This window comes from Chinchilla lanigera, unplaced genomic scaffold, assembly GCF_000276665.1.
Source record: "Chinchilla lanigera isolate Chin_1 unplaced genomic scaffold, ChiLan1.0 scaffold00146, whole genome shotgun sequence".
Classification (NCBI taxonomy): domain Eukaryota; kingdom Metazoa; phylum Chordata; class Mammalia; order Rodentia; family Chinchillidae; genus Chinchilla; species Chinchilla lanigera.
In genome coordinates this window covers 1,723,491-1,742,000 of record NW_004955547.1, presented here as the reverse complement: position 1 = coordinate 1,742,000, position 18,510 = coordinate 1,723,491, and the positions used below count along the sequence as shown (strand labels likewise).

The following is an 18,510-nucleotide window of genomic DNA, read 5'->3' as shown; positions in this document are numbered from 1 at the left end:
TGGAGACAGGGTCTCGCTATGCAGTTCAGGCTGGCCTTGAGCTCACTTGGTAGCCCAGGCTGGTCTCAAACTTACAATGATCCTCCTGCCTCAGCCACTTGAGTGCTGGGATTACAGGCATGCACTACCATGCCCGGCTCTTAAGTTTAAATTTTGAATTCCAGAATCTGAGTTTTGGTAGTAAAGTGAAGAAAAGTGTATCTAAAATGGAACTCATGAAAATAGTCAAATCTTGGCCTTGTACTCCTGCATTTATTTCAAAGCCTTCATTAAAGAAAATGGAAGAGCAGTAACACCTAGCGGAGTTCCATGTGGGATATATACAAAGAGAGAAGCAAAAGAAATCTATAAACAAGCTAAGTAAAGAATCCTTGGAGTGAGGTGTAATGCAACTTCATCACTTTATTCAAATCTTCAAAATAGTCTTTATTCTACATTTTTAGTATAAAAAATCCACAAGTTAAGTGCACCACAGTGTAGAGAGAGACATACAACGCTGAACTTCCATAACAGTCAATGGTACAGTCAAACATCACATGTACAGAACACAAAATTTAGATGAACTGAAATTATAAGATAAAATAAAATCCAATTTCAGAAAACACAAATCAAAATATTAAGGATCCCTGAAATAGTCTTAACCCTAATGAGATTCCACTGGACTCAAAGTCATTTTACAGTGAAGCATTCACCATGTGACCCCATTCACCCAGTTTAGGTATTCTTGGGAGCCATGGGCGGCTACATCAGACACTCTGTCAAAAACATGGCAACCAGTTTTTGATCTGAAAACTCCCCCTTAATTTGGCTCTGAAGTCAGGCTTTTGAAATGCATCCTTCTCCTTGCCCCTCTTATTTTAAACAAACTCTCCTATTGGGCATTTTGCACTGATACCTTTTTTTGTTAAAACAAAGCTCAGTTTTTCTGGCACCAAAGCAAATTCGGGTTAGGTCTGTGTATGGAGAAACAAGCTCTGAGGAGGATCCAAAAGGCACCCTCCACTTTTGCCTGAGGAGATATAAAAGCAGGCGTAGTGGGGCCTGTGGTGGGGCACATGGGGGTTTCAGAGGATCCTTATGAAAGACAAGTTAAAAGATGGCAAGTGGGGAGAAGTGCAAGGAGAGAAGGAAATGACTGGCTTTCTGTCCTGCACCACTGATTCAATGGAGATTGGCAGGAGGGAATGGAAGACTAGGGTTGGAGACAGCACGTGGGCAGAGGATGGAAAGGAAGAGGCGGACAGCTAATGCATTTAACAAGTAATATAAATCAAAGGTTGAAAGGAGATTAAAGACCAATCAGAATAATTTGGCAACTTTAATTCTTAGGAAGATCAAAGTTCCCTCCAAACCTAATTTGATGTTTTATTACTAAAAGCAAAGACCAGTATGGTACAGTATTACTCCGGAGGAATTAAAGGAAGATCCTTAGGGCTGCTTCACCCACATTCATTTTATGAATGGATTCCCTCCCCTACCTCAAAATGCTTTAGGGAGGTACTGCTACCATTACATGGTTCCTTATTAAATTTGAAAAGTGCCTGAAGTTTGGGCACCAGAAAGACACCCCAACAACATGTGTCTAAACTGCAATTTCAGGTTAATATGACTAAAGCAGTTACATTGTGAGAAGTGCTGAAGGTATGTGATGTCTTTCCTGGCACAGAGGCGGCGCTGGTTCCTCACCAGATGGTGTAGCCACCATCTGAGCCACCCATGAAGAAGTTTCCCTTCCGCTGAGTTACGAGGACATTGGCTCCCTGCATGACTGCAAGCTGAGCAGCATTAGGAGGGCATCCAGGAGGCGGAGGCTGGAAGGGAAGGACAAGGTAGAATGGGCACAGGGCAGCTGATACAAGGGAAGGGAACACAGGTGAAGCAGATGCTACTAGGGAGATGGCCACGTGTAACCAACAGCATTTTAAGGAGCTGATTCTGCCACCAATTTCAGTTCTAAAGCACGTATGTTTTCTCTGTGAACCCAAGACACAAGAAAGGGAGCCTATCACTCATTCAAAAGGTTCTAGCTCCAAGATAAAGCCTATGCATAAATACAAAACCCATTTTCAGAAGAGAAAATAGTTCCCACTCACACTCCCCAAACAGGGACTAGGTGCCAGGTCCATGGCCAAATCCCGGATGATCCCTAGGTGATGTGGTGTTTTACTTTGGGAGGGAAGCTTTGCACATGTTAAACACACACTACCACTGAGCCACATCCGCAGCCCTCTGGATACTGTTTATGGAGACCACCGGGTTACCTAAGGCTCACTAGCTTCATCTCTAGTGTGTGGTTCCTGAGTAGACAGCCTTAGCAAAGACTGTGAACTCTTAAGTCCCACGCATTGGGGAACTAAGTAGACAGCAACAATAACCAAAAAGCTAAGTACTAGGGATTATGGTTCTATGTTTTTAATCATCTTGGATCCTAATACAGTACCACGCTGATGAAATACTAAGTAAATGCTTACAGAATGAATAAGGAACATTACTAGACCAGTTCACTGTATCAAAATGAACTGGAAAAGCAACAAGCAGAACTCTGACAGAAAAATAAAGCAATCCAGTTGACTTGGTCCCCAGAGAATGTGCTAGTGCTATACAAATGCCATCGTTCTCCTGTCCCCTCAGCCACTTTCTGCTTATCAGATGGCAGCTGTTATACCAAAATAAACACCTATTTTCTAGCAGCAGGGGGAGAATGAGTATAAATGAGTCATTTCAGAAAGTGAAAACACACAAGGGCTGAGTTTCTTCTGAGCGCATACTCACAGGAATGTTGCCAGCAGTAGCCCCAGCTCCAAATCTGGCACCTGCATCATACCCTCCTTCCACCAGCACTGTTGAACCAGGAGGATAGATGGGACCAACTGGATAATAAGCCATGGGAATTGTGGAACCTAAGGGCCCAACAGCCACAGACTGGGCCATGGGAAGATACAGAGAGGCGCCAGGAAATGCAGCTGACATGGTAGGAACTGTGGCAGCCCCTGGGTGCACAAAGCTCGGACGATAGAGCTAAAAAGGCAGAAGAGAAGGCAAAATGTTACTTTATATTCCTACTTCAAATCTCTTTAATGAAGGGGCGGCGAATATAGCTTGGTGGCATAAGCGCCAGCCTGGCAAGTGCAGGGTCCTGAGTTGGATTCCCGCTTCCAAAAAAACCCAAAAAAACAAATCTCTTTGAGTTAGTCTTTTTCTTTGTGCTGCTGAGGATTGAAACTAGGATCTTGCCAGGCGTGGTGGCGCATGCCTGTAATCCCAGCACTTGGGAGCTGAGGCAGGAGGATCACTGCGAGTTCAAGGCCAGCCTGGGCTACATAAGTGAGTTCAAGGCCAACTTGAACTACACAGTGAGACCCTGTCACAAAAAGACAAAAAAAGGGAACTAGGATCTACACATGCTACCTAAGCCCTCAACCACTGAACTACATCCTTTAAACATTTTTTCCACATCGTTCTGAGATAAGCATCTAAGTTTCCCAGGCCAATCTTGAACTTGTGACCTCCTGCCTCGGCCTCCCAAATAGCTGGGATTACAGGTGTGTACGACCACACCCAGGCTAAGTCAATTCTTAATTCTCCTAGTGCACATTATACTTTTTGTGAGTTATGTGTCTTTCCTCTGGCATTCAATATTCTAGATCATTTCCTGCTAATGTCAGGCTCAAGGCACACAAACTCATCTTAACCTCAGCCTGTGCCAAAAAACATAATCAGGGAACGCATTCTCAAGCCCAACTCATTGCTGCATTACATAATGTTTTAGATTATTCCTCTGATCGCTTTTCTGTTTGTGAAGTCAAGAGTCAGCTAAGGACTCAAATGTAGTCCAAGAGTATGCTCAACTAGCAAGTCTGGCCAACGGGCAGCACCTCGGAGTAGGCCGGCGGAGCCTCGGTGTAGGGCGGCGCCTGAGGAAGATGCAGGGTCTGAGGGTAGACCGGGTTCCCAGGAGGCTGCACAGGGTAGGTTGGCTGCGTTGGATATTGACCTGGAAGACAAGAAAAAACTCAGGTTGCCAACCATAGAGCCACCAAAACGGGCAGGGTATCTGGGTGGCTGACTTACTGGGAGTGAGCCGATTTCCCCTGCAGGCCTGTTTTTTTGGAGCTAAGAAAATAAGCACTGTTTCTATACCCTTATAATGGAAGGTGCTGGGTTCTGATTGGGCAGGAAAGGCGCTGTTTCCCCGGGTACAGTGCAAGGGGAAGTCCGGCTGGGCCCAGATCCCCTCGAATGTAGGCCGGCTCTGGGACTTGTTTCTCTGCTTCCGGACTGCTGATGTATCTCAGGCGCTTCCGCTACGGGCAGTCTCCAGAGGCCAAAGTGTCAGCACCCCCGACTGAGGGGCGGCGGTTCTGATTATCTACCTCCCGGTTTCTTATTCAAGGTCGACTTCCCCATAGAGTAGGAGAACGGGGAGTAAACCGTCAGCCCGGGAAAGAGAGAGGCGACCCTACTCCGGCGCAATCCCAGGAACGGGAAGAAGTCCGAGCTCCGCCCGCGAAGAGCGAGGAGCGTGAAGGGTAGTGGAAGGACCCTGCAGGCCCGGCGGGTCCACGGGCGCCGGCACCTCACCGGTTAAACTCCGGCCCGGCCGGCCGCACAGCAGCGCGGCGCCCCGCCTCTGCCGGCTCTCCATTCGCCCACCCAGATCCCTGCTCGAGTCCCCCATTTGCTCCCGCAGACGCCCATCATGACAAGGCCCCCCCACACCCAAGCCCGCAGCTCCAAACTGCGCCACAGAGTTTAAGAGGGAAAGGGCCGGGCGGGAGCGAGCAGCCGTAGCTACGAGAGGCCGAGGGCGTCAGGTGCACCCCCACACCCCGGCTGACCGAGGGCGCGGCGCAGCGCCTGCCAAGCCTGGCGCGGGGTCACCCTGGGCTCCGAACCCGCTCGCCCAGGGGCACCACTACTCCCCCGAAGGCCTCAGCCGCCCCCTGTCCTTGCCTTTGCTGTTCATGGTCTCTGCGGGTCCCGTTCGACTCGGCGTCGCGGACGGTTATTTTTTTCGTCCTCTTCCTGTTCGGAGTCACTTCCGTGTCACGTGACGATCCCCCTCCTGGCGTCATCCGACGCCCGAGTGTCGCTGCCACCGGAAACCCCGCCCCTTCGTCCGACCTCCAGTCGCTGCAAGGATGTCCGCGTGGTCCTGCCCACTTGCCCTGGCCCCGCCCACCTACCGTCATCCTCCATCCCCCACCCGGTCCCTACACTTGAGGAAACCGAACGCGGCGCGTGCAGGTACGGCTTATCTCAGGACAGGTCTTTTGTGTTGGGCTCTTGGAGCCAGAACGATGAAATCATTCCCCGAAACGTTTTCCCAGCGACACTCATTAACTCCAGGTCAGCTCACCTTGACAATCTTTCCACGAGGGACGTGGATTTTGGGAAATTTTCCAGACTGCCTAAAATATGCTGTCCGAACCTTGGTACCTGTCGCTCTTCACGTGCCCAAGTTCAGTTTAAGCTTCGGCTCCGTAAAGATTTATTCTGCCAGTCCAGTTCGCTGCCTGTGTGTTCCAGTGACAGGCTGTCACGTAAAGGATTGTGTTTTGCTATGCCATCCACAACAGCTGGCACCAAAGCTGACATGGTTCTGGAGTGTGTGTGACCCTGCCCTTTCTTTGGCGCCTGTTACATGTGCCCTGTATGGGTGCCTGTGTGTACACATCTTTTCTCTTTTCACTTCGCCTCTTACCCTTATGGTTAAAGATGATATCCTTTGTAGTAGCAATTGTTTTTTCCCTTCTTTCATTCAAAAAAACGTGCTGAAGCCAGGTGATGCACACCTGTAATCCCAGCCACTTAGAAGGCGGAGGCAGGAAGAGCTTAAATTTCAGCCTGAGCAACACAGCAAGACTCTTGTTTCAAGGTAAAAAATAAAAAGGGCTGGGAATGTGGCTTGGTTAAAGCACTTAGTCCAAACAACACAATTGCTAAGCACCTGCTACCTACAAATATGGAGGTGGAGTTAAGCAAGGCAAAAGTAGCTGGGAGTGGTGGCCTACACCTGTAACCCCAGCACTGAGGCAGGAGGATCCCTGAAAAGATAAAAAGGACTGGGATGTAGTTCAGTGGGAGAGCGCCCCCAGATTCATTCATAGAAAGGGGGTGGGGGGAGCTTTGGAGAGAAAAGTTCTCAGCAAACGTTAGAATCTTGATAAATATTTGCTGAGTGACTTGTTAAACCATGGAGAAAGACCCACACTTGCTTCAGCTTGGTGTTCCCCTCTGTCTCCAGTGCTGTATCACAGTTTGCAGAGCACCCTAGAGTGCTGAGTCCTGTCTGGTCTTCAGATAGCCCCATGTGGCACCAGAGCTTGTTCAGGCATTCCTCCTGTTTTTCAAACTAGAGAATTGTTCGAGTCACACCGTTAACGAACAGGTTACAGAATCAGGTTTTATCTTCTGGTACCCAAGTTCCCAGGTCAGTGTTTTTATTTTGTTTTGTTTTTCTTACAATGCACACTGCTTCACATGACTAAAATGTCTGATTTCCAAGTCTATGTTGGGAAGTTTTTAAAGTTATTTTTCTTTTTTCAATATATTCAAGTTTTTTGTTTGTTTGTTTGTTTTTCAGTAAGGGGACGGAGACTGTGGCCTTATGCTAAGGCACACTCCCGCCTCTTTTTCACTTTGAGACAGGGTCTCACTGAAGTGTTTAAGCTGATGTCAAACTTGGGTTGCTCCCACCCCACCCTCCTGAGTCACTGGGATTGCAGGCAGGCCCCACTGTGCGCAGCCACATTGTTGGTTTGATTCAAGCTAACATTAGTAATGTAAAGCCTGTGACATTTACTTTTTTCCTCTGTTTCTGACTCTAATATTCTTGAAGGCAGGTACAGTGTTAAAAAATTCACTCATTCAACATTTATTTGTAGAACATTCACAAATACCAGGTATTGTTCTAAATTGAGCAAATGAAACACTTGCTGTGCTAAAGCTTACCTTCTAACAGCAAAGACTTGAGGGTTCTTTGTTGGTTTATGGTGCTGGGGATGGAACCCAGGGCCTCAGCCATGCTAGGCCGGTGCTCTACCACTGAGCTACAGCCCCAGCTAAAGCTTACCTTCTAATGCAGGGGCTTGCAACCTTTTTGGACCAAATCCCATAGAAGTCCTACTTATTTATTTATTTAGAGGGAGGGTCTCATTAAGTTGACCAGTCCAACCTCAAACTCAAAATCTTCCTGCCTGCCTCCTGAGTAGCTGAGATTACAGGTGTGCACAACCACACCCCACTCACTGGTACACTTTAAATCATAGGGCTAGGGAAAACAGAATTTTATGACCTAAAACTGTTCTATTATTCTCTTTTATTGGGGGGTTTTTGTTTTTGGTTTTTGTTTTTTGTTTTTGTTTTTTGTCTTTGAGACAGGACCTCACTATGCAGTTAAGGCTGGCCTTGAGCTCACTTTATAGCACAGGCTGGCCTCAAACTTGCAGGGATCCTCCTGCCTCAGCCTCCTGAGTGCTGAGATTACAGGCATATGGCACCACATACAGCTCTATTTTTTTTTTTTCTTTTCTTGTTTTGTTTTTTCTTTTTCTCCCCATCCTCCTTTTTCTTTTTGTCAAATCTGGTTGTGATTTCACATCCCACTAATGATTCAAATTCAAGTTTGACAAACACTATTTTTAGTGGACTGCCATCCCCAGGGCAAGTTTGCAATGAGTAAATTGGTGACTAAATTAATGAATAACTCACTGGAAATCAGATCGGGCAAATCTCTGTAAAGGAAGCATGTAGCATTTTCACTTTTCCAAATCAGATCCTGAAAGTATTCCCACTCCAGTGCCTGAACTGGGAGAGGTCACCGCTGTGTGTGAAGCAAAAGGAAGGCCAGCGAAGGAATTCACTGATGGACCCGGATGCAGAAAAGACAAGGGGTGAGGCCACATAGAAATAAAAGATGAGGGGCTGGGGATTTAGCTCAGTGGCAAAGCGCCTGCCTGGCAAGCGCAAGGTCGTGAGTTCGGTTCCCGGTACCAGAGAAAAACCGAAATAAAAGATGAGTAGAAAAGAGATGATAAGTGCTCACTTCGGCAGCACATATACTAAAATTGGAACGATACGGAGATTAGCATGTCCTCGCGCAAGGATGACACACAAATTCGTGAAGCGTTCCACTTTTTGTTGTTGTTGTTGTTTTTTGTTTTTTTTCCGGTACTGGGAATCGAACTCATGACCTTGTGCTTGCCAGGCAGGTGCTGTGCCGTTGAGCTAAATCCCCAACCCTGGGTTGCATATTTTTAAAGGGAAGGAAATTGTTCAAAGGGAAGGAACAACTGGGATGTGGGAAAGGAGAAAAAGAAAGAAGGCAGGGAAAATATATATATACAGAAGGCTAGCTGGGATAATTGTACTGCTGATGTCCATTGGTTTATTGAAAGAACAGTTAATGCTTAAATTTTTTTGACCAATTTTGAATGCTTATATCTGGTAATCTGAACAACTAATTTGAAGACAACAATATGCAATATAACAACCACTAGTGAGCCAGGGATGTAGCTCAGCGGCACAGCACCTCCCTGGCAAGCACGAAGTCATGAGTTCGATCGCTGGTACAAAAAAAAAAGAAAACCAAAACAACCATCGGTAAATTCCTACCATCTTGTTTAGTAAAGCTCTGATTTTTTTTTACTATTTTTTTATTCTCTTTAATGGTTTGATCAGTTTGTATCTGAGCAACTTCGTTGAAGTTAACAGTATGTAATATAACAGCCACTGTTAATTCCCATCATTTTGTTTTGAAACCCTGTATCATTTTTATTGTTTTTGTGTTGTTTTTTTTTTTTGTCTGTGTTGTTATTTTGTTGTTTTTTATTCTCTTTAAAATAAAAAAAGACCAAAAAAAGAACAGAGATGGTAAAATGATAACTAAAAATTGCACTGTGAAGAAGACTGCAGCTCCCAGGCCCCAGCCAGTTCCCACTGGGACCCGGATCAGCATCCCTTGACTAAATGTAGGCTCCTTCCTTCCAGAGCCCTCCCACCCAGATTCCTCAGAAAACTGCAAGTCCATAAACTGGCTTAATTGTGAAGGAGCAGGAACCCGATCCTAAGATACAGGTTGAGAGCATCCAAAGAATGTTTTTTTTTTTTTTTTTGGTATCGGCAATTGAACTCCGGACCTTGCTCCTGCCAGACAGGAGCTTGTGCTGCTGAGCTATATCCCTGGCCCTCCAAAGAATGTTTAAACTATGTAGTCAGAGAAAAACAAAACAAAAAACTGCCCATACCTATTAAATGGGCCAGTGTCACGCGGGGTGGCCGCATTCTCCTGAGGTTTCCACCTTTGAGAGAAACATAAAGTTCACTCTGTGAAAAAATAATGTGTAGCTCATTTCTCTGAGCGCCTGCCCTTCTCTCAAGTGCATCTGAAAATCGCTGCCTAATAAACCCTTCCCGTGTCTCTTACAGACGTGTCCTAGAAGTTCTTTTTCTGAGACAGGAGTTAGTAAGCCTACAAACTTACTCTCTGAAAGGGCAGCCTAAATGCCTTGGTTCCGCGTTGCATCAGAACTAAGATCTTGCCCAGTGACAGAAAGAAACCGTGCGGTCAGTGAGAGATTGGGATTTTTATGCAGGGTTGAGGATCTGGAGCAAATGTGAGTATCTATAAAGAAGGCCCCCAAACAGGGCGTGTTGGCACACGCCTGTAATCCCAGCACTTGAGAGGCTGAGGCGGGAGGATCGTCGCGAGTTTGAGACCAGCCTGGACTACAAAGTGAGCTCAAGGCCAGCCTGAGCTGCATAGTGAGACCCTGTCTCAAAAAGACAAATAAAAAAATAAAGAAGGCCCCTTTCCTAGTTCACTTAGCACATCCCACATCTCCCCGGAGCACCTAGATTGAGTTCAAAATGGTATGTTTGCTGGGCATGCTGGTGCACGCCTGCAAGCCTAGCTCTCAGGAGGCTGAGGCAGGAAGACATCCAAGAGTTTGAGGCCAGCCTAGGCCACATAGTTAGTTCAGGGCCAGCCTGAACTAAACAGCAACGCCCTGTCTCAAAAAAAAATCATGTTTACAGTTGCAACTTTGACAAGGCCACCTCCTCAGACCTATAGATTTTTGCCCAGTTGCCCAATGGCTTTAACAGTTTAATTATTAAGGTTTTTAATCCTTTTTGTTGTCAGTGGGTGGCTATCACAGTAACAAACTCTCCCATCCCTTCCTAGGAAAGGAAGCTTCCCTTTTGTCTTCTCGGATCTCAGGGACCTCGGTATTGTGCAGACAAGCGTTCAGCGGGCAGACCCAAAACCAAGACTCTGGTTCTGCTAGTGTTTTGGCACATGCCTCTACTGCCAGATTCAGGGGTATTGACGTGGAGTGTAACTGACAGGACAGGGTAAGGTGGATCTTTAAAAAATGATAGCCAAGCCGGGTATGGTGGCATACGTGTGTAATCCCAGCACCCGGAAGGCTGAGGCAGGAGGATCATTTAGAGAGCTGCCTGGGCTACAAAGTCAGCTTAAGGCCAGCCTGAACTGCATAGTGAGACCCTGTCTCAAAAAGACAAACAAACAAAAAAAAAGATAACCAGGCAGCCTGTAATCCCAGCACTCAGGAAGCTGAAGCAGGAAGATCACTGTGAGTTCCAGGCCAGCCTGGGCTACACAGTGAGACCCTGTCTCAAGAAAAAAAAAAAAAAAAAAAAGTCAGGCAAACACTACACCATTTTGGACATCAGATCCTCTAGAGTTGGGGGAGTGTGGCCCAGAGCACGCAGGGTCAGTATGGCCGGTGGATTCACAATTCTGAGAAGAGCACTTGGGTGCTGCTGAGCAGCGCTGAAGCTGCTGGGCGGATCCCCTTGTGCTGCCGGCCAGGACGCTGCAGCTCTCATACTGGCTCCCCTTTGGGGGCCTCTCCTCTCCCCTCTTGTGTGGGGAGCTTTGTCCTAGTGCAGTGCCTGAGAAGACAGCTAACCCACGGAACAAAGGCATCATAAACTTTGGCTGGATTGTTCCTTCTTCATTGAGGAGGGAAAGATGGGGAAATGTTCACTTGTTGATGTTTCCTGGATGAAATTTCTTGAGATAGCAGCTTGCTGTACACAAGGATGTTTGAGATTTATGCATCCAAATACGTCTGTGGATTGAGTGGGTGTGCAGGTGGAGAGCCCAGACAATTCCCCTCCCCCTGTGTCAGACCAGCTTTGTAATAGACATCTTTTCTTTTTTTTTTTTCCTTTTTTTTTTTTTTTTTTTTTTTTTTTTCTTTTTTTTTTTTTTTTTTTGTCTCTTTGCAACAAGGTCTTTCTATGCAGTTCAGGCTTGTCTTGAACTCACTTTGTAGCCCAGGCTGGCCTTGAACTCACAACGATCCTCCTGCCTCAGCCTCCTGAGTGCTGGATTACAGGCATGCGCCACCATGCCCGGCTCTGTGAGAGGGTTTGAATCTTCTTGGAGCCCTGAAATCATTTCATTTGTCTCACTTATTTAAGCCTTCCGCCGTCCACTCGTTCGGGAGATTATGGGCCTGATCAGTGCAATAGCTAGGGGATAATCGTTCTTGATAGGATTGGCTTTCGTTTCCACAAGGAGGGAAGGAGCTGGCTGGGAAGAAGCCCAGAATGGCCTGGGGCGGAACAGTGCAGAAGTTTCACTGTCTAGTGTTCCAATTTCTTCTTCCTGCTCCTCTTACTTGCTCACCGGAACCCGGCCCGCGTGAACACAGGGAGGTGGTGGTTTGAGACAGAGGGCCCTGTCTCCCAGGAGCCGGCTTTACATAAAACCTTCTTCCCTTTCACCACTTCCCCAGTGTTCTTGGGGGAACAACAGCACCAATAAGGACCTGAGCGACTGGTGGAGAGGATGCTCTGAGTCAGGAGTTCAAGGCCAGCCTGGGCAACATAGTGAGACTCTTAAGGGGGGCAAAAAAACCTACCAGTTGTGGTTTGGTCATCCCGCTGATTTATGAAAGCAAACGTGGCAGCAGCTGGACAGGTCCGTGGCGAGGAGGGGCTCGCCCAGCACCGCACAGACGGAGCCCCAGACCCCGCGGCCGCCCACCGCTCTGTTCCTCCGGGGCTGAAGCACCGGCGGAGCCAGGGAGCCCGGCGGCCGGACGCCTTCCTCACACCCGGAGCCTTGTGGCCCGATCTCTGACCTCGCTCCTCACCCACGTAGCTCCCACTCGTTCCCCACAAGGCGTGAGCCCCTCGCCGAGCCAGACTCTGGAAGGGCAGGCGAGCAGCCGGCCCCGCGGGTGAAGTAGTCCGGCTGAGCACACAGTTGTAAGCCAGCGTGGAAGCGCGGAAGCCACTGTGTTCTTAGGGTGCTGGGCGTGGAGCGCAGCCGCCCGCACACGTGTTCTACATCCCACTCATTGTTTCTCATCGGGTGTCTCCCACGTTTCATGAGCGGTCACAGATACTGTGTCACTCCGGCTCTAAATCCGCACTCTGTGTTGGGGGAGGGGGATGGACAGCTGAAAATCAGCTTGTAAATTCTGGCCCTGCTACTATTAAAAATTCGAGTACTTTTACTGGAGGGGCCTTCCGCAGACCCCTCCTGGTCCAGTGCTTAAGGGATGAACCCTGGGAGACCTACTCTCGCTGTCTCCAAGCCGGGTCTGAGCGTCCCCGAGGCTGACCTGAGGAAGCTATCCCACCCTTGTAGAAGAAGTTTGCAGGTTCACTGACTCCTGTCACAGAAGACTTTTCACGACGCGTCGGTAAGAGACACAAGAAGGCTTTATTAGATAGATATGTTAGGACACCCTCAAGAGCGGAGTGCGGGTGCTCAGAGAAATGAGAAGAAGCACATTACGAGCCAGAGTCGGGTGTATGTAAGCGGTGTCCTCAAGATGCGTGATCTAGCCACGTGTGGTGACACCTGTAATCCCAGCACTAAGGAGGCTGGGGCAGGAGGATTGCCGTGAGTTTGAGGACAGCGTGGGCTACATAGTGAGTTCAAGACTATCCTGGAATACATAGCAAGAACTTGTCTCAAAAATTTTTTTTTAAAAAAGATCTTTAGGGAAAAAAAATTTTTTTGAGTGAGTTCACTGAAGGGAAAAAAGGCTTGAGCAATTTCTGTGTCTCAAAGCTGCAGGTAAGTGCAATTTAAAAATCTCAATTTCCTTGTCTCCTTTCTCCCAAGTTGTTATGTTTTCCACCTCAATGCACTGTCATCAGGCTGGAGCTGAAGAGGTTTGCAGAGCTGAGACAAGGAAGCCACCTAAACACTGATTCTTGTCACAGGAAAAGAATTTTCAGGACGCATCTGTAAGAGGCAGAAGAAGAGTTTGCTAGGCAGAAATTTCAGTACACACTCCAGAGCAGAGTCCAGGTGCTTAGAGAAGGGAGACACATTATGAGCAATGGGCTTCGTCTACATTTATGGGGCCTTGGGGGTATCTACAAGGCGGGTAACCTAGGGCTGGGAGTGGTGGCTCATGCCTGTAATCCTAGCACATAAGAGGCCGAGGCAGGAAGACTGCTGGGCTACACAGTGAGTTCAAGGCCAACCTGAGCTACATAGTGAGACTCTGTCTCAAAAAAAAAAAAAAAGAAAGAAAGAAATCAGTTATGTATAACCAACATTAGAAGCAGAGCATGGTGGCGCACACTTGTAATCCCGGCACTCGGGAGGCTGAGGCAGAAGGATCTTTGTGAGTTCAAGACCACCGTGGGTTACAAAAGTGAGCTCAAGGCCAGCCTGAACTGCATAGCGAGACCCTGTCTCAAAAAGACCAAAAAAAAAAAAAAAAATTAGGAAACATAGCAAATGATATTCACAGATAGTTCACTGGAAAGGAAGAACAGATTGCCCCATAATATATAAGATGATATTCAGCCTCAGTCATAACAAGGTGGCAAATTAAAACCACACTGATACCGTTATCAGATTGGAAAAATCCCAGTGTTTGCTAACATTGCTCGCTGGGCGGTGGATAAACAGACATTCTAATTTACTGATGGTGGGAGGATAAATCAGTACAACTCCTATAGAATATATTTGGCAACTCCTATAAAATAAATTTGGCAAAACCTATCAAAATTGCAAACATACTATTCCTACTTCTGGGAATGATTCCTACAGATTTATTTACACTCAGAAGAAACATTGTGTGTAAAAGGGCCCTTTTGTAGTCTTATTCATAATAGCAAAAGATTAAAAGCTAGTGAAATAAAGCGTAGCATATACAATGAAATACTATGTGATTGTAACAAAGAACGCAGGATTTTTTTTTTTTTTTTTCTTTTTGAGATAGGGTCTTGCTGTAGAGTTGATACCCGCCTTGAACTCCAGCCCTGGTTTCCTGAGTGCTACAAGTACACCACCATACCCAGCCCAAGACATTTTTGAAATGAAAATGTGAGAGATTCAGAACCATGTGCTTGATGTGATGCTTTTTATGTCAAAAAGCAAGAAAACCAAGAATATACATTAGTATTTGTGTAAAGAAATTCTGGACGCATACGCAAAATATCTATAAAAGTAGGTTCAGGTTGGGGAGACATGTAGGAATGAGACTTTTCATTATAAACTTTTTTTTTTGTCTTTCTGAGACAGGATCTTGCTTTGCAGTTCAGGCTGGCCTTGAGCTCACTTTGTAGGCCTGGCTGGCCTCGAACTCACAGTGATCCTTCTGCCTCAGCCTCCCGAGTGCTGAGATTACAGGTGTGTGCCACCACACTCAGCAACTTCCACAAACTTTTTAAAATTAAAAAAGCTGAGTGTGTGCCACATGCTTGGGGTCCCAGTGCTTGAAAGGCTTGTAGTTTAGCCACCCTAAACTACATAGCGAGACCCTGTCTCAAAAAAACAAAAACGAAAGAACATCTAATATGAAAAAAGACTACAGCAAATAGCAAATGTTGGAGAGAATGTAGAATAACTGGAATTCTCATAAACATCTGGTTAAAATGTAAAATGGTATAACTATTGTGGAAAACAGTCTTCCAGGGTCCTTAAGAGTGAAACACAGAAGAGGGCTGGGGATTTAGCTCAGTGGCACAGCGCCTGCCTGGCAAGTGCAACGTTGTGAGTTCGATTCCCGGTACCAGAAAAAAAAAACCAAAACCAAAAAAAAAAAAGTTAAACACACAAGCCAGGCATGGTGGCACACACCTGTAATCTCAGCACAAGGGAGGCTGCAGCAGGAGGATTGCAGGATTGCCGTGAGGACAAGGCTAGCCTGAACTACATAGCTAGTTGCTGTCTCAATAAACAAACAAACAAAAAGCTTAAGTACACATAAGTATTCCACTACTAGGTATTTACCCAAGTAAAACCAAAGTATCTGGATACACATAGACTTACATGAGGCTATTTATAACCCCTTTATTTATATTTATTAAAACAGGGGGCTGGGGATTTAGCTCAGCGGCAAAAGCGCCTGCCTGGCAAGCGCAAGGTCGTGAGTTCGGTTCCCGGTACCGGAGAAAAACCAAAAAAATAAAAAATAAAACAAGAAACAATGAAAATTTCCATCAGTAGGTAAATGGATAAGCACATTTATTGCCTTAAAATAAAAGGGACTAAACTATAGATCCACAAAACAAAATGGAAAATGTTAATTGTGCTGAGTAAAGTAAGCCAGATTAAAAGAAAAGAAGAATACAGCCACAGAGAGAGACTGAGACAGGAAGATTGCTTGAGCCCAGGAAATTGAGACCAGCCTGGGCAATGTCATGGGCCCCCATCTAAAAAGGGAAGAAAAGCATATATACCATCTTCACATAAAATTCTAGAAAATACAAACCAGATCAAAGGCTCCTTTTTTGGGTAGGAGAACAGGGGTGGGAAGCAGGAAGCTTGCAGATGGATCCTAGAAAGCTTATGAAGGTGATAAATGTGTTCATTGGCTTGAATGTGGTATGGGCTTCTGGATGCATACATATGTCAAATATCAAGTTGTTAGCCGGGCGCAGTGGCTCATGCCTGTAATCCCAGCACTCGGGAGGCTGAGGCAGGAGGATCAGTGTGAGTTTGAGGCCAACCTGGGCTACAAAGTGAGCTCAAGGCCAACCTGAACTGCACAGTAAGACCCTATTTTAAAAAAAAAAATCAAATTGCACATTTTATTATATTTATTTTTACAACACTGGAGAGCAAACCAAGAGCCTCACACATACTAGCAAATACTCTACCACTGAGCTACATACCTAGCCCAAGCTGTACATGTTTAACATGTGCCACTTATAGAACCTCAGTTATAGCCTAATAAAGCTGTTTTTAAGAATAATAATTTTAGTGCTGGGTATGGTAGTGCACACCTGTAATCCCAGGACTTGGGAGGCTGGGGCAAGAGGATTGCCACAAATTTGAGACCAGCCTAAACTACAGAGTGAGGCCCTGTCTCAAAAAACAAAAACAAACCAAGGAAGAATACCTTGCCAGGCGTGGTGACGCATCCCATTACTCGGGAGGCTGAGGCAGGAGGATCGTTGCGAGTTCGATGCCAGCCTGGGCTGCAAAGTGAGCTTAAGACCAGCCTGAACTGCAGAGCGAGATCCTGTCTCAAAAGGACCAAAAAAAAAAAAAACCTTGAGTAAAATAAATGCTGAGAGAAACAGATGCTGAGTGGAAAATTACAGCAGAACTGAGTAAATGCTACACAGAGATGAGTAATCTATACCAAGGGCCCACCTGACCTCAACCAAAAGGCCAAGAAACGATCTGAGAGGCCCCCAAAATGATGGTGACTGCTATGACTTGGACAGGGGTTGTCCCCAAAAGGTTTGTGTGCAGGAAGTTGGTCCTCGGTGTGTCCGTATTGAAGTGCTGGCGCCTAGGAGAGGTGAGGAGGGTGGCGCATCACCCTTGGGAGGGACTAGCTGCGGTATGAGGTTAGGTGTTACGTGACTGGATTAGCTCTTTGTCGAGTTGTTATAACGTGAGGCCACCCCACGTGTTTGTTCCATTCTGGATGCATCCAGTTCCCCTGCTGCTTCTCCACGTTGTGACACAGCCACTGGGCCCTTACCAGGACACTGGCACCTCCAGCCACCAGGATAATGAGGCAAGTAAACTTCATTACTTCATCTGTTACCCAGTCCTAGTATTTGGTTATAGCAACATCAAACAGACTAAGACAGTGACTCTTCCTGCTGGGCCCCCTAGTTTCAGTTAATTAGAGTGATTAGATTTTTTTTGGTTTTTCTCCGGTACCAGGAACCGAACTCATGACCTTGCGCTTGCCAGGCAGGCGCTTTGCCGCTGAGCTAAATCCCCAGCCCCTAGATTTTTTTTTTTTAAGTTGAATACCTACCATGTGTTGAGCTCTCCTCTTATGGAACTGGAATAACAAAGCAAGCTCCTATTTCCCCACCCAAAGAAAGCAGTGAAGCTTTGTAGAAGAATCTAGTCAGGCTCTTTGAAGTAATCTCATCAAAGCTTGGGCTGGTCTTTGGATAACTCAGGAAACAGCTACTACAAGATACATGGCTCAGAAATGGGCCTTTCTTTCTTTTTCCTTTCTTTTTTTTTTTTTTCTTTTTGAGAAAGGGTTTCACTATGCAGTTCAGGCTGGCCTTGAGCTCATTTTGTAGCCCGGGGTGGTCTCAAATTTGCAACAATCTGCCTGCCTCAGCCTCCTGATGCTGGGATTACAGGCGTGCGCCACCACGCCTAGTGGGCCTTCCTTTCTCGTTCCCAGCAGCCACTTTGGAAGGGCACCAACACTGCTATGCATAATGAACTTGAAACACTAACTCCACCATGGCAAGGGCAGTTTGGGAAGTCCTGGGGCAGTGCCTCTTGTCTTGTGATTTGGGCCAGTTTTTCTCCCTGTGAAATCCTATCCCTGTCATACTGGAATCATTTAAGGCTTATTAAAAATGCAAGTTAAATGGCATGGTATTAATGCATAGCAAAATTTGCTGGTTTGGGGTTGAGATGTCATTTTATTGTTTGGAGACCAAGACAGAGACAGAGAGACAGAGAGAGAAAGCGGGAGGAAGAAAGAGAGAGAGACATACACAGAGAAGGAGGAAGGGCTCTCCAAAGATGACTTGCACTCAGAAGAGCAGAGCCTCATCTGCATCTCATTTTAATGTGGCCAGGATACTGAGACTGGAAGGGATCTGGACTTGCAGTACCACCCCTTCCAAGGTGTTAATCCTGAATGTAAACTAAATGATCAGATTTGGTGAAATGTCCGTTCTTCTAACCTCTTCAGAAAGGAATGGAAGTTTATTTATTTATTTATTTATTTATTTATTTATTTATTTATTTAGTCTTTTTGAGACAGGGTCTCACTATGCAGTTCAGGCTGGCCTTGAGCTCACTTTGTAGCCCAGGCCGGTCTCAAACTCACAACGATCCTCCTGCCTCAGCCTCCCGAGTGCTAGGATTACAGGCGTGCGCCGCCACGCCCGGCATATACATTATCTTTTTTATTTTTATTTTCTCAGTCCTGGGGCTTGAACCTAAGGAGCGCTGAGCTACACCTTCGTGAGTTTCCCAGGCTGCTCTCCCATTGAAATCTTCCCGCTTCAGTCCCACAAGTAGCTGGGATTACAGCCACGTGCCACTACTGCCTGGCACAT

General features: G+C 46.4%; 1 protein-coding gene across 1 annotated transcript; it reads right to left on the bottom strand.

Annotated features, from left to right (window-relative positions):
• Window positions 1–377: 377 nt before the first annotated feature.
• Dazap2 (DAZ associated protein 2) lies at window positions 378–5,056 on the bottom strand. The gene is made up of 4 exons (XM_005411904.2): window positions 4,954–5,056; window positions 3,876–3,994; window positions 2,773–3,018; window positions 378–1,811 (listed from the first exon to the last, which is right to left on the bottom strand). The coding sequence occupies exons 1-4, from the start codon at window positions 4,964–4,966 to the stop codon at window positions 1,683–1,685; spliced, it is 507 nt and encodes a 168-aa protein (XP_005411961.1). The 5' UTR covers window positions 4,967–5,056; the 3' UTR covers window positions 378–1,682.
• Between the last annotated feature and the right edge of the window lie 13,454 nt (window positions 5,057–18,510).

Excerpts from the sequence above, each read along its gene's own strand:
- Dazap2 (XM_005411904.2), bottom strand. Across the intron at positions 3,019-3,875 it reads CTCCGCCGGCCTACTCCGAG|CTCTATCGTCCGAGCTTTGT; the intron begins GTGCTGCCCGTT and ends CTGCCTTTTTAG. Across the intron at positions 1,812-2,772 it reads CTACTGCTGGCAACATTCCT|CCTCCGCCTCCTGGATGCCC; the intron begins GTGAGTATGCGC and ends CTTCCCTTCCAG.